The sequence below is a fragment of the Engraulis encrasicolus genome, chromosome 16 (genome assembly GCF_034702125.1).
Source record: "Engraulis encrasicolus isolate BLACKSEA-1 chromosome 16, IST_EnEncr_1.0, whole genome shotgun sequence".
NCBI classification, from domain to species: domain Eukaryota; kingdom Metazoa; phylum Chordata; class Actinopteri; order Clupeiformes; family Engraulidae; genus Engraulis; species Engraulis encrasicolus.
This window is the reverse complement of record NC_085872.1, coordinates 31526620-31542149: the sequence shown is the minus strand read 5'-3', so window position 1 is coordinate 31542149 and position 15530 is coordinate 31526620. Positions and strand designations below refer to the sequence as shown.

The following is a 15530-nucleotide window of genomic DNA, read 5'->3' as shown; positions in this document are numbered from 1 at the left end:
ATAAATTCTGCTTGGTACATAATGTTTTGGCTTTTTTTTGACTATGTATACTGCCCATGTATAATTGAACTGATGACATAAAACACGACCAGATTTGTCACAAAAGTCCATCTTGTCAAACACATTGAATAACCAGAGACCAATATATAGATTACACACTTTTATGTATAAATATTACAAAAAACAGCAAAGCATGCAAACGTTGTATCATGCGTGTGTGTGGTTGTGTGTGTGCGTGCATGCTTTTCATACTGTATAATATGCTTCCATGTAAAGCCTCCTGCCGCCATCACCTTGGTTATGCGTGAGAGAGAAACATGGCCTGTTAGAATCGCTTCCATAGCAACTCAGCAAATAAACATCACCAAGTCCACAAGCAACATCAGAGTGGTGGCGTTCTGCAGGCATTGTTTCACTGCAATGTGCTCACACTCTCTCATTGTGTGGAAAGGTGGCTTTACATATTCAATAGCAATTGTAAATATGAAAGAAAATGTTTGTAAGGGTAGGCCTACTTTATGAAATACTTTTGGTAAGAAGGGTTTGTAATTTATTTGTTCCATTTTTCGTGTGAGGCCAAAATGTATTTGACCGGAAGAGAGACAAAACGTCTAGAAAAGGGAAAGAAAAGAGTCATTAGTAAATAATAAGGGACACAAGGAAGGGGTGGTGGTGCGGTGGATACAGGGACATTGTTTATTTCCCACCAAAAGGAAATTTAAGCAACTGATTGAGATGCGAAGAGCGCTCATTAACCGTTTGGTTGAAATGAAGGTCATAGATTAATAGATTTCGTCTAATATGGTATTGCATCAGTTCCAAGAAGTGTGTGTGCACATGCCTGTGTGTGTGTGTGTGTGTGTGTGTGTGTGTGTGTGTGTGTGTGTGTGTGTGTGTGTGTGTGTGTGTGTGTGTGTGTGTGTGTGTGTGAGAGAGAGAGAGAGAGAGAGAGAGAGAGAGAGAGAGAGAGAGAGAGAGAGAGAGAGAGAGAGAGAGAGAGAGAGAGAGAGAGAGAAAGGAGGAGAGAGTGTGTGCTTGCATATGTATGTACAGTATGTTTGCAAGCCTGAGAATAAAGCAAATGTGTATGCATTTAGTCTGGAAATATAACTCTGGACATTATAAGACATCTTAAAGTTTACAAGACAAGAAAAAATACTGTTTATAATTAGGCATGTGTAGATAGAATCAGCAAGACACACACACACACACTCACTCCCTTGTGTCTGTGTGTGTGTGTGTGTGTGTGTGTGTGTGTGTGTGTGTGTGTGTGTGTGTGTGTCTGTGTGTGTGTGTGTGTGTGTGGATCCCAGAAGTTTCTCTGTAGCTCTAACCAAATAAGGACAGAAACTCTGAGCCCAGTTCGCAGTGAAGCTTTAAACACACACACACACACACACACACACACACACACACACACACACACACACACACACACACACACACACACACACACACACACACACACACACACACGCACACGCACAAGCACACACACACACAAACAGGGACTCAAGCCTCAAGCAGTCAGATCAGTACAGCTTACAACTCTCCACCGGGCTATGAGCCAGGCAACCCCTTTGGCCTGTGTTTCATCTCTGAGTCTGTTGGCTGTTTATACCTAATAGACTAAAAGAGGAATTGGGCGGATAGATGCAGATGTTTTCGCATTTTGCTCGACCTTAAACTTTCCTCGATGAGTGGTGAAATCGTAATACATTAATCAACACATGTCAAAGACTAACAGCTAGTCAAACTGACACCAAAAGTGTTAACACAAATAACTCCAGTCAATGATTCCAAGTAGCCTAATGGCAGACCGAATGACCAAAGTGGTGTATAAAACATGAACCTGATGTTGGACATGTGATGTGACATGACCAAAAGCAGAGCTGGGCAGTGTTTCAGATACATGTATATTAAAATACATTTATGTATTTTAAAATACACCAAATTATTTTAAATATGCATTTTAAATCCATGTATGTGAAATTCTGCCCAGCACTGATCAAAAGAAGAAAAACAGAAAGAGCGTGTGTGTGTGTGCTCTAGCAGGCCCTGATGCCTTCCAGTGTATCCAATGACCAGCTGTGGGGGAGTGGTTTTCTGCTTCTCACCAAAACATTCAGACTAAAAGGGGCCTGGGCCACAGTACTACACTACTCTGGAGAAGAGGATCCTGCTGCTATACTCACCACCACGTCACACATTAACAGGAATACCAAAAGAGCGGGGGGAAAAGGATACGAGGACACGGCTGGGGCATGGCAGTGAACGTCGTCCTCCAGGGACCGGCCCCATGGGGGTTTAGACTAGTTGGAGGAAAGGACTTCAACCAACCCTTAAGCATATCCAGGGTGAGTAGACCTCCTGCATAGGTATTACTTCAAAGCAGCGTTGACTAACAGACTGTAATTCGGCGCTGTGTGTAATGTGTATCTATGTCAGCACAGATGTGCATGCTCATGTGTATGTGTGTACAGGCTGACTGTGTGTGTGTGTGTGTGTGTGTGTGTGTGTGTGTGTGTGTGTGTGTGTGTGTGTGTGTGTGTGTGTGTGTGTGTGTGTGTGTGTGTGTGTGTGTGTGTGGGTGTGTGTGAGTGAGTGAATGAGTGAGTGAGTGAGTGAGTGAGTGAGTGAGTGAGTGAGTGAGTGAGTGAGTGAGTGAGTGAGTGAGTGAGTGAGTGAGTGAGTGAGTGAGTGAGTGAGTGAGCGAGTGAGAGAGAGAGAGACAGAGAGGGAGAGAAAGAGAGTGAGAGAGAGTGAGAGAGAGAGAGAGAGTTCCCATCTCTTTCCTCCATCCATACTGCTGCTGGTTTAAATTCATGGGGCATTAGCAGGATGGTGGGTTTGTTGTCATTGGGCCACTTTTTCTGTCAGTTAGTGGTCATAGCTAGCCAGCAAGAAGCTAAAACATGTATGTACTTAAACTTTTTTTTTACTTTACTTCTCTCTCTCTCTCTGTTGTTACAAGAGAAAATGAGAGAAGGTGGAAAACAGAGATGGTAGAGTGAGTTAGACAAAAGGGTCTTCCTGAATTGCACAGCCACAAAGGGGACATGTCCAGTTGACTGCCATGTAGCCTGACCCACCAAGTGGTCAACACACCTGTGTGCTCAATGCCCAGACCATAAAGCTTAGCACTAAAATAGAAGACTGTGTCACATACTAAGGCCCACTCATGCCCAGTGCGCGCACGCACGCACGCACGCACATACACACACACACACACACACACACACACACACACACACACCACTCAGAAGTGCATGACAATACACAGCTCAAACAAAGCCATCCAGGCATCCCTAACAGCTGAAATAACAGTCCCTTTTTTAGGTTCTGGCTTCAGCCCTCTCGCGAAGATGTTGCGCCCAGAATTCCTTCCGACAGCCCATGAAACAACCACAAACAGTTTACGAGCTGTAGCGAGGCTTCATCACACTGTCAGGCTGCACAACATCAAACATCACATCCTACCATGAAAGGTAGCAGTATCAATAAGCAAATCTGTGTCGTTTGGCCTTGCAATGGTACTTTTCCGCTCTTTTCATTTCTGTTTTTAGTGAAGAATGCCTAGTGTGGTACATTGAATGCATTCATGCAGGACTATATTTAGTCTATTAGTCTTTGGGGGCAGGGGGCAGGAGGCGGGGGCGGAATTGGAATTAGGGGGTGATGAGGAGGGGTTAGCTGACCACTTGCTAAAAGTGCTAGCAGCACGTCATCTAAACAAGTCACCGAACTGCAATATGGGAACACCTGTCCCTGTAGTCTGCCAAATGAGCTGATGACGGAGGTGCATGATGAAAAGATGAAGAGGTGAGATACCATGACAGAGTGAGCGAGAGAGAGAGAGAGAGAGAGAGAGAGAGAGAGAGAGAGAGAGAGAGAGAGAGAGAGAGAGAGAAGTACAGACAGAATAAAAGCCCCTGGGCCTTGCCTGATCCTGTTTATGAGTAATTCTGTTTCTTCTAATAGCTGAACCACAACGAACTTTACGATTATGGATGGCATTGCCTATGCCCAGGAACAAGCGTACTGCAGCTGTTTGAAGGACTACCTCATAATAAGATTGAGCCTGCATTGCATGCCGATACTTCACTCAACGTTACCCAAAGCTCGTCCACATCTTGCACAGCCACACTGTCACAGCCATTTTTGGTCAGCAGAGTGGCCTAGAGTTGCTTGCCCTGACACATACCCTCCACCCCACCCATCAAGCCAAACATGCCCCGCTGTTGCCATTTGGAAACATAAACTGTTAACAACTGAGTGTTGTTAATTAATTGAAGCATAGTGTCCTAAAGGCACCTCAAGGGGACAACTTAAGGCAAACTGGCAAAACCCTGTCTGAAGGCTTGCTGTCGTGACAGTTTTAAAATTACCTGTGCATTATGACTGAAGGTAATGAAAACCAGTAGGACGGATGTAGGAACAGTTCTAGCTCTACTCAAGCCAGACCCTGACTGAGGTTATACTGTCTTGAGGAGGGTAACCAGCAGCTTTGAAGAAGAGAGGTGCTGTAAAGGCTTGCTGGATGAAAGATATCTCTCTCTCTCTCTCTCTCTCTCTATTTGGGTGGTTGACGTGACGCCTTGTTTTTTCGTAACATTGGTTAAAAACCTACAAAACTGTTATTTTTCCTTTCAAAAACAAATGTCAATGAAAGATGTGGTACATTATGTTTCATATTAGTCAGATGAGAAGAAACATTTTTGTTAAGATTTATGTAAAGGTTTATATGTCAAATATCCTGCAATGTGACTGTAACATTAATGAAACCTGGAATATGATATATGATATATAAATTAACCTACAACATTTTGAATAATGTATGAAGCATTTGGCATGATTGCATAAATATTAACTTTATATTAAGATATGTGAATGTGAAAAAACTCAAGACAGTAATATTAACTACAAGTTCAATTCCGTAACACAAATTGTGTCCTGTGGGGTGACATGTACGTTTGTGAATGGGCAGCTACAAGGCCAACTACAAGGATCTTAAAGACTGGCTCCTAACCAGACAGTACCTCAGTTATTGGAGAGTGCTGTGGAAGTTTGAGGTGACTATTAACCTCTTAATATGTCTTCATATTGCAATGTTTCTGTCACACAATGCTTAGGTTCATTTTATGGTGTCCTGTGGTGTGACTGCTCTTATAGAAGGAAAAAAATGTTTTGTTTTTTTTAAATAAATGAAAACACATATTAAGATTAAACACAATATCATTATCAAGTTAGCATGAGCTCAGATGTTAGTCATGTATACAAAAGCATTAAAATGGCCATAAAGCAGTGAATTTCCTGTGGTGTGACTTCATTTTCCTGCGGCGTGACATGCCTATGCAATGTGTTGATGCAGGACACATTTTCCCAAAAATGGCAAAAAATAAGGCGAAATTCCACGGACCACTAAGTGCTTTATTTTTTTCAATTTTTTCCCATTATTTTTTTCAGGAATTGGAAAAACTTTTTTTTTTTTTTGCGTTTCGCCCTTCAACGTCAACCACCCATTTATCTCCCCCCTCTCTCTATCGTGTGTGTGTGTGTCTTTTGTAGTTTCTCTGTCCCTCTCACAGACACACATACACACTAAGAAAGGCACACACTTGTGAGACTTATTTGACCTTGCTGGTATGTGTGCTCATGTAAACAGTTTCTCTTTGCCCGAGTGTCTTCCTCTGTTCTACACACAATAGTACATCAACATTCACTGCACTCTCTCTGTTACACACACACACACACACACACACACACACACACACACACACACACACACACACACACACACACACACACACACACACACACACACACACACACACACACACACACACACACACACACACACACACTTTGTACAAAAGGTTATGCTTACATCTCTGGCAGTGCAATCCAAGCAGTCAGGGGTTGTTCCATCCTGAATCGGAAAATAGTACTTGTATTTTAAATCTCTTGAGCACCTGTCTGTTTTATCTTTTTTTATTAACACTATAATATTTTTGGGCATTTTTGGCCCTTATTATGATAGTGCAGTGAAGAGTTGGACAGGAAGTGAGTGGGGAGAGAGAGATGGGAAAAGTCTGCAAAGGCCCCGGGCCGACCTCGTACCAGACGAGTGCCCTACCGTTAGCGCCACAGCAGGGCCCTGTCTGTTTATCTTCTGGCCTCCCTTTCATGTCACTTACTATACCACAGTGTAGTATTGAAACATGGCATCATGACAATGCATATAAAAACAATGCCCATCACCCGTGTGCATCATGATTTTGCATGTTCGTGCTCTACAACGCCCTGTGACAGGTTAGGGTTAGGGCACAATTTCACTGTTTCCGTTGCTTAACTGTTCCACTGTTGTTGTTGATAAAAGTAAACGTTGCTTTACTGACAGGATTTGGTCATGGCATAGCTTAGCATTTTAGTGTTTAGCAACGCCTTGTAGCATGCCTTGTCAAAATGGCAGATTAGGGTAATGTTTTGCCATACAAGCTCTCAACAACACAATTGTCTAGGTTTGAGTTTGCAAGTGTTACATCTATGTTCCTGTCGCTGTGAGAGAAAACATGTCCAGCACAGTGTGTGTGTGTGTGTGTGTGAGAGAGAGAGAGAGAGAGAGAGAGAGAGAGAGGGAGAGAGAGAGAGAGAGAGAGAGAGAGAGAGAGAGAGAGAGAGAGAGAGAGAGAGAGAGAGAGAGAGAAACAAAGTCCCCAGGACTATGGACCAGAGACAGACAGACAGATAGAAACAGAGAGAAGGCGAGAGATAAATATATTCTCAATGATGTCAGTATTCCCTTGTGTTTCAGTCAGGTTTCTATGACGAGAATGCCTGTCTCTTTATTTGTCTGCCTACCTCAGATCAACCCTGGCAGTAAAGCAGCAATGGTGAACCTGTGCCCTGGTGACGTCATCTTGGCAATTGGAGGCATGCCTGCAGAAAATCTGATGCACTATGAAGCTCAGAACGTAATCAAGGACTGTGGCGATCAGCTCTGCCTCACTATAGAGAGGTGAGATGTCCACAAACACCCAGACAGAAACACACATTTGTATATGCACAACCACACCCACACTGCCTGCTACTGATATCACTGTTGACTGATCTTATTCTACATTCCATAGGCCTGAAACGAGACTATGGTCACCTAATGTATCAGAGGGTGGAAAGGTCAACCCTTTTAAAATCAACTTAGAAGCAGAGCCACAGGTAAGACATATCCATATGCGTTCCTCTAAGTAACTCTTGTAACTCTTTTTTTTAATCTGAGAATTTCAGTCAGATTACATTATGGTTAATATGCCTGTCCAGGAGTATCGACCAATTGGGACAGGCCATAACCGTCAAGCCCAGCCCTTTGTGGCTGCAGCAAACATTGATGACAAACGTCAGCTGGTGAGCGCCACCTATAACACCCCCATTGGTCTCTACTCTTCAGGCAACATTCAGGACGCCATGCATGGCCAGATGCGTGGCCTGGTCCAAGACAAACCGCAGAGGTAAGCATGTCTGAGAAGGTTACATGTCTAAGAGCAATGGACCTGTTATTTGGTTGGACTGTGCCATTATCATATATACACGTAAATGAGGATTTTGACTTGGACTTAACCGATTCTTGAAAGTTTGGCAAAAACATGTCCTCCCAGCTATTAAAGTGGTCATTCTGTTGAAAATCAGTTACATTTTCATGAACAAAATGAATCCAGGTAATGACTAAGGGGTCTGTTACACAAATGTACAGTTGTTTGAAAGATGTCATTTATTATTTTTCATGGCTATAACCCTACCCACACACTGTAAAAACTGTGACTGACAGACATCATCATTTAAACGGAATAAAAAAAAAACACTGATGGAATTGAACAATATCACCATGATGACCTAGAAGAATGTATTTAAGCGGTTCTATATCTATAAATGTATCTGACGGTGTTGACGAATATTTGGGACACATTTCCAGACGTAAACTCTTTGATGGAACATCTGACTGTGACTTTTTTTTCTGGAGTTAGACACTGCAATGTCAAAATTTGCCCCATCCCGTAATGTTGAGGAATCTTAAAAAAGCGCCAGATCTGAATCACCACCAAAATTTGATCACTTGTTCCATGTGTTATTTCCAACATCTCCACAAAGTTTCATCCAAGTCCGTTCATCACTTTTTGATGCTGAAAAACAGACAGTCAAACCAACGCGAGCGAAAACATAACCTCCTTGGCGTAGGTGAACTATTTGCAGTTCTGTAGAACCACTTATAAACGTTCTTCTAGGTCATGGTGATATTGTTCAATATTGTTTTTTTTTAATTCCGTTGAAATGATGATGTCTGTCAGTCACAGGTTTTACAGTGTGTGGGCAGGGTTATAGCCATGAAAAATAATAAATTACATCTTTCAAACAACTGTAACTGTAACAACGGTTCAACTATGGTTAAACTATACCCTTCGAAAAATTAACCATGGTTTATAGTTTTTCATTGAATGGAGTTAGGTGCCTTTCTCAAAAGCACTTCAGCCATGGATGGAGGTGTAGGGAGAGGTAAGGGTGGGATTCAAACCAGCAACTCTGTGATCTTCAGTCCAACTACCAAACTATTACACCATGGCTGCCCACAAGTTTCCATGATCCATAGTTTTCATACTAAAACGATGGTTAAACCATAGTCAGGAACCACGGCCTTCATGGATACAAACAAGGCCGACAGGCGGACAACAGATAAGTCCCTCTATGCCAGTTCCAACAATGCAATTTCCCCCCCCCCCAACCCCAAACACCCCCCTGGCCTCCTCCTAACCTGTCAACGCCCCCCTGAGGATGTACTTTTTGTTTATTGGTCATCATGGACACTCCAAATAATGTGGCAGGCAGCAAAATGGCAAGACATGGCTTTATTTTTTGCAGTTTAGGCTATAATAAGCTTATCATTCTTGGATTTGGAAAAGAACCATATGATTTCAAATAGATGAAGTAGGCTACATTACAAATGACCAGACATTTATTAGTATCAACCTTTAGTATCACGCCATTTCAGCATCATGTGGATGTGGGAAAGAATTTAAACATCGACAAATAATAAATACATAAAATCGTTTGGGTGAATCATGCGCTTATGGGTTCACCCTTTAGGTGAATTATGCGCTTATTTTTCAAAACCAGCTTCACCGTCAAGGCACAAAGCAGTGAGCTCCCGTGCCAGAGTTTACCAAATTCACACGACTACAAAGCAATTACGAAAGACGCGTTCTGTCCTGTGCTCTCTCTGAGCGCAGCGAAAAGCACCTGTGGGGTACGAGCCCGCCAACGAAAGAACCTCCCTGTAGGCTACGAGTAGGCTAAACACACCGTATGTCAAATGGCCCAGCTGGGTACTTGTAGTTCGAGCACCATGCTCCAGTGCGCAGCGCAAACTGACTAGGGTACTGAAAAGGCAGAAGTAAACTCGCTGGGAATATTAAAAGGGAGGCTCGTAGGCTACACACAGACCTCTGAACCCGAGTTTGTGGACTGGAGAAAAGCGGAGGACAATGTGAATGTTATGAAAGAAAAAAAAGCTAACCAAATGTTACAGGTCCACGTTTAGAGGAAGAGCTGCGCTGCGGGTCGCCTGTCAACTAATTACAGTTCCATGTCGTGGAGCGTTATGCAATGCAAACGCCCCTCTATCCACGCACAAATGAAAATGTGAATGTTTTGAAAGGAGAAAAGCTATAACCAAATGTTACAGGTCGACGTTTAGAGGAAGAGCTGTATGCGCTGCGGGTCGCCTGTCAACTAATTACGGTTCCATGCCGTGGAGCGTTATGCAATGCAAACGCCTCTCTATCCGAGCACAAACATCTGTGTCAAAAACTGCCTGCCAACTTCTAAATCGTTCATTTCCGCGAGTTTCTGACGAACCAAAATAAAGTTGCCTCCCATTGTCCAAACGCAAAACAATGGCGAAAATTGAATGCCCCCCTCAGTTGTCTCACAATGCTATCAGCCGTCTTGCCTGTTTGGTAATACCAAAGAAACTCAAGAGAAAGAACAATCTCTTGGCGGGGAATGCATTGGCCACGGTGTAGTACGGGGGCGTTGCCTGAGGACACGAGTGGATGGAAAATTAACTCCCTTGCGCATGGTCATTGGTCAATGGGTGCGATGGATACCATTTTCGTACTCCCTTGCACATGGTCAGTGGGGGCGACACCATGATGGATAATTTGTGGCCAAGTAACGGCAGCTGTTGGTCAGCAGTAATTGCTGGGTGTAATTAAGGACAGCTGACAGACATTCACGCTGTCCTATGACCTGTTCCACAGTGAATAACATTTCCGTACTCTCCTCGCCATCATTTCCTACTACGCTGTTATGACGTGAGTAAGCCCTCTTGTCTCAAGCCTCTTTGGTAATACGTTCTGGCTTGCACGCATTCGCTCCGCCCTCAGTTGTCTCACAATGCTATCAGCCGTCTTGCCTGTTTGGTAATACGTTCTGGCTTGCACGCATTCGCTCCGGTCCAAAATGGCAACTCTGCCGCCTTGTGGCCACAGTAGGAACAATTGAAGGAATGCGTTTCAGACGGACATTGAAGGAATGCGTTTCAGATGGACGGACGGACGGACGGACGGACAGACAGACCCTCTTATAGAGATGCTGGGACGCATCTAAAAACATGGAAAAGCCATAGTACTATGGCTGGTTCAGAGTACTTAGAGCAGGGGTGTCAAACACACGGCCTGCGGGCCAAAACCGGCCCGCCAGAAGGTTTCATCCGGCCTGGACATGGAGAGAAAAACAGTTGATCGTGTAGGGGGGAAAAAAAAATCTCTAGCCCATTCCTGTGGAGGGCAACGATTTTTCATAGAAATAACGAAACACGCAATTCCGCCACTGGGGGGCAGCAAATGAAACGCGAGACCTGGCACAACCACAGTGACAGATGAAGACTATGTACAGTAATCAACAGGTCGCAGTGCTCAAAGAATATAACATTCAGCTCCACTATGAGACTCAATATAAGGAAAAGTTTCACCATTTGCAGGGACAATTAAGATAAGAAAAGAAAAGCTAATTATTAGCAGGACTGAAAAGACGGCATTTACTCGCAGCAGTAATGTCTGTGAAGGGGCAGTGAAAGCTAGCTACCTTATTGCAAACGAGTTGGTGAAAGCATCCAAACCCTTTTTGGATGATGAACTGGTGAAAAAATGCATAATGCATATTGCAGAATTCGTATACTCCAAAAATACGTCTTTGCCAACATAGTCTGTCCAGGAATACAGGGGTTGAAGATCTCTCACAAGATTTAGGCAGCCAACTGAGGGACAAAACATATTGCATTTTCGGTCGCAACTGATGAGAGTACAAACATCACATTCACAGATGTTGCACAACTTTGCATATTTATTCGAGTAAGCCTTAAAGATGTTGGGTAGCACCCCACCTTACAGGGCTGAACGGACTAGGAAACGTAAAAAAACGTTAAAAAAAACAGTCGCAGGTCACCTGTAATCTGGCAGTACCAAAGGAGCAGTGTATGGTGGGAGGTGGACGTAACATCCTTTATGGACCGTCAGTTTATTGCTGAGTTCCGTGAACAAAACTTTTGTTTCAAGAGTTGTGTGTTCTTGTAGAGCCACATATGAGGCCTGACCCAAAAATAAGGGGCCCTATTACCATCAAAGACACAAACATACCCTTCCTGTTGGTAGGAGATCCTGCCTACCCCCCTTCCCATGGTTAACCAAAGCCTACCCTAGTCCTGTGTTCTCCCCATCAGAGGAGGCATTCATCAAGAATTTAAATGCCATCAATGTAGCCGTCAAGCATAGTTTTGGACATTTAAAGGCAAGGTAGGGAGTGCTGGGCAAGCAGAGTGACATCAGCCGTGAATTGGTTCCGACGGTTATACCAGCATGCGGTGTCCTGCACATGTGTGAGAGAAGACATGAAGAGCATTATCTGATAGTGACCACACGCCTGGTACTGATATACTACCTGGACTTGAAAATGAGGATGTGAAGACCTGAGTTAGCTGAGGCAACTGCATTACGAGATGGCCAGATGCATCACATACATTTGTAAAGACCACAACATTTACATAAATTGAATAATACGTACATTAAAAACAAACACACATAGGCATTTTTTCACAACTATTTTGTTTAATAAATATTAATAGTAGATATTGAATAATTTTAAGAATAAACATTAAAATATTTAAAATATTTTTGTGTATATTTAAATTAAATAATTACAATGTCTAGTATTCGGAATTATGTTGTGTGTGTCTGTTTACAGCATATTCTAGTTCTTGTATGGTGTGTGATGCAAGTGATGTTGGCAATGATTATGTTCTCGTTTGTAAGTCGCTTTGGTTATAAAGCATCTGCCAAGGGCAATGTATTGTAATTGTAAAGTGTGTGTGTGCGCGTGCGTGCCAGGGGTTGAGGGCCCAAGACAAGACAATTTCTTGAAACATATGGGTAAGGTTTTGGCAATGGAGCAGTGAAAAATCACTGTAGCTTTGTCTGCCCCCAGTCCCAGAACGCTGAACTCCATAGAGGAGTCAGATGTGTACCGCATGCTGAAAAAGGACCAGGACGAGGAGCCTCTTGAACCCAGACAGTCTGGCTCCTTCAAGGCCCTGCAGGACTTTGTCAACAGCGATGGTAAGACACAAACACACACACACATGGATCGGATATCTGGCGTCTTAATGTCAATAACGGCTGATGATCAAAACTATGCAAATAATATTATAATGATCATTAAAATATTAATGTAACACATGCAGTATAACAAGCATGTTAGGGACACATATCCCAAACGACATGCTTATTATATTTGAATGATTTTAGGTACTCGTCCTCTAGTAACAAGAACTGTGAGAGCTCCCACCACTAAACCTTCTGCTCCGACCGGGAACCTGCAGAAGCTGCCTGTGTGCGACAAGTGTGGCAATGGGATAGTGTGAGTGCCACAGCCATCTGTTCATTTAAAAAAAAATATTTCCCACAATCTAGTGACTGTTCATCACTACGTCTCTTTTATAGAACTTGTAGGTACTACTCAGCTTTTCTATTAGGAAGTTTGTACAAAAATAGAATTTTGGTTTTCCTTCAGCCTCAAAGATTCCCAGTGGTTCCCAACCTACTGTATGGGTCGGGACTCAACCTATGGGTCGCCAAAGATCTTTTCGCAGAAAACAGAGGGTATCATGTGACTCCCGCTCGTGCAGGCGCTCGCGCGGTTGGGTCACCAACGCTTACAATGGTAAAAACATGGGTCCCTGAAGAACAAAGGTTGGGAACCACTGAATTAATCCATGTTTCAACATCGCACAGTGATCCACACTGTAGTAAGCAAGAAAAGAATTGTCCCATCGGGACTAAAACCTGAGCCTTCTGGATACCCAACAGGGGTTCTGACTATTAAAACAAAGAGACAGGCTCATTGGTGTGACAGTCAGAGCACGCCCACAACCCATGTGATGGTCACTCCATCACAAATAGAGAATTTTGTCAGGGATTTAAACTGGCATTGTGAAAATGTTGTGAAGACTAACATTGTTCCTTTCTTTCTCTCACCTTTTCTCAGTGGAACAGTGGTGAAGGCAAGGGACAAGTTTCGTCACCCTGGCTGTTTTGTCTGCACGGACTGTGACATGAACCTAAAGCAAAAAGGTTATTTCTTTGTGGAGGGTCAGCTGTACTGCGAGATCCACGCCCGTGCTCGAACTAGACCTCCCAAGGACGAAGACCTGTGAAACACACGCTCTAAAACACACTCTCTAATACAAGCACATCTACACTTTCTGAACACCAATGTGTGACACACAAGACCTACTCCCACGCACACTCTGCCAATGTGATACACCTGGACAGATTTGTGAATAGTAATGTTTCATTCAGCGAGAATGTAAGGCAATTTTCTTAGTGTGACACTGTTGATTTATCGTTCAAGTAGATACACTTACAGTAGTAGATGCACATACCACTTGTCTTTTTCAACACATTGCTACTCCTCAAATGTGGCCCTGTGCCATAGTATATCAGATCTGTTTTGCTCTTTTAATTTGAAATGGTTTATTTGTATGCAGTGTTTTGCACATACTTCGCATTTTGTGGAATGAATTAACTTCATTTATTTGAATTTATTGTGATAAAGTACTATGTGTTGCTGCCATTTGTTGTTCTATCTTGCTCTAACACTAAGAATGGGATGCATTTCGTAGATTAGTAGTTGGCAACTAACTTGTTTGCAATGCAAATTCCTATAGGCAACTAACTAACTTGCTCACTGGTTAGCATCAGCACTTTCGAAAAATAGGATCCTGATTACTTTTTAGTAGTGGGTTTTGAAGGTCACTGTATGACCGGCCATCAGTAAGTCTCACTACAGTGATACACATTTTTGGACAGGGTACCCAGGACTGAAGTTATCAAACTCAATTGTTTGTACAAACCCCAAAGCTGTTGTAGCTGGGAGGGGTACTTGTTATTTGCTATAGTTTTCAGCTATTCAGCTAATCAGCTATTAAAATTGAAAAAGTATTGTTTCGGGGACATTTATGAATATTCAAATGTCTCAAAAAAGTTGGGACAGGGACAATAAGAACCAACAAAGGAGGACACTTTACACTTAATGGTGCACTGTGTAATATTTTGGCTGTTTCTTTCCAGAAATCATGCTGCCAAAGTGTGGTACTTACTACCACCATCAAACTGTGAAAATTGTGCAGAGTTTGCGTTACAGTATCAGAACATAGGAAGACTAGTACATGGGTGGCATCCAGCTTTAGGACCATTAAGGCCCATTTATACCCTCTGGTTATAACGTAAAAGAACAACCTGCATGATAATGATTGATCATGCCGCCGATGTCGGTGATGGCCAAGATATGGGGGGACTGGAGGAAGGAAGCCGCCAAAGAGCCTGCAGCTTCCAAATGGCAGGGAAGGACACAACAAATCTCAAGCGACATCTGAGGTGCTAATATGCTGCCATATGGAAGAAGGTAAGGAATGAGTGGGCCTGTCGGTAGTCAAAAGCTACTTATCGGACCCTAGTAGTAGTACCTGTATTCTTGTCATCTTCTACTAGCCATTAGTTGGCTAACTAGCTCTGACAGCGTGGCGCTGAGGGTGTTATTTGTCGCCCATATCAAACAATTGCTTATCAGACCCTGAGACCTATTGCCCTTGACCTTCTTGCAATGCCAGCATCTCAAGCATTTGTTGAACGCCTATTTAGCATTACTGGTGACCAATGTTCCCTCTAAGCTGTGCGCGTGCTTTATCGCGCACTGCTCCCACTTTCTCAGCGCAGAACAAGATCATGCAGCGCAGGTAAAACAAGGCGGCAAATTCATGTTGGCGATACAGTTGAATGCTGGCCGAAATTTACACTCACTAGAGCATTAGAACATTCAATCGAAATAAAACATCTTCTTTATGTAGTGGGCGAGACCGTTACAGGAGGTAGTTCGACTACGCCACCCCCGGGGGTGGAGCCCCCGGAGGAAATGAATTAGGGGTAGTT

The 15530-nt window shown here is 43.2% G+C and overlaps 1 protein-coding gene across 1 annotated transcript; it reads left to right on the top strand.

The window, feature by feature from the left end:
• The first annotated feature begins 2157 nt into the window (after positions 1-2157).
• LOC134466503 (PDZ and LIM domain protein 3-like) lies at positions 2158-14481 on the top strand. The gene is made up of 7 exons (XM_063220403.1): positions 2158-2357; positions 6867-7018; positions 7131-7215; positions 7318-7505; positions 12529-12659; positions 12849-12960; positions 13588-14481. Exons 1-7 carry the CDS (start codon positions 2265-2267, stop codon positions 13754-13756), a joined length of 930 nt encoding a protein of 309 aa, XP_063076473.1. The 5' UTR covers positions 2158-2264; the 3' UTR covers positions 13757-14481.
• Positions 14482-15530: the final 1049 nt, after the last annotated feature.

Excerpts from the sequence above, each read along its gene's own strand:
- LOC134466503 (XM_063220403.1), top strand. The coding sequence starts at position 2,265 with ATGGCAGTGAACGTCGTCCTCCAGGGACCGGCCCCATGGGGGTTTAGA. Across the intron at positions 2,358-6,866 it reads AACCCTTAAGCATATCCAGG|ATCAACCCTGGCAGTAAAGC; the intron begins GTGAGTAGACCT and ends TGCCTACCTCAG. Across the intron at positions 7,216-7,317 it reads ACTTAGAAGCAGAGCCACAG|GAGTATCGACCAATTGGGAC; the intron begins GTAAGACATATC and ends ATGCCTGTCCAG.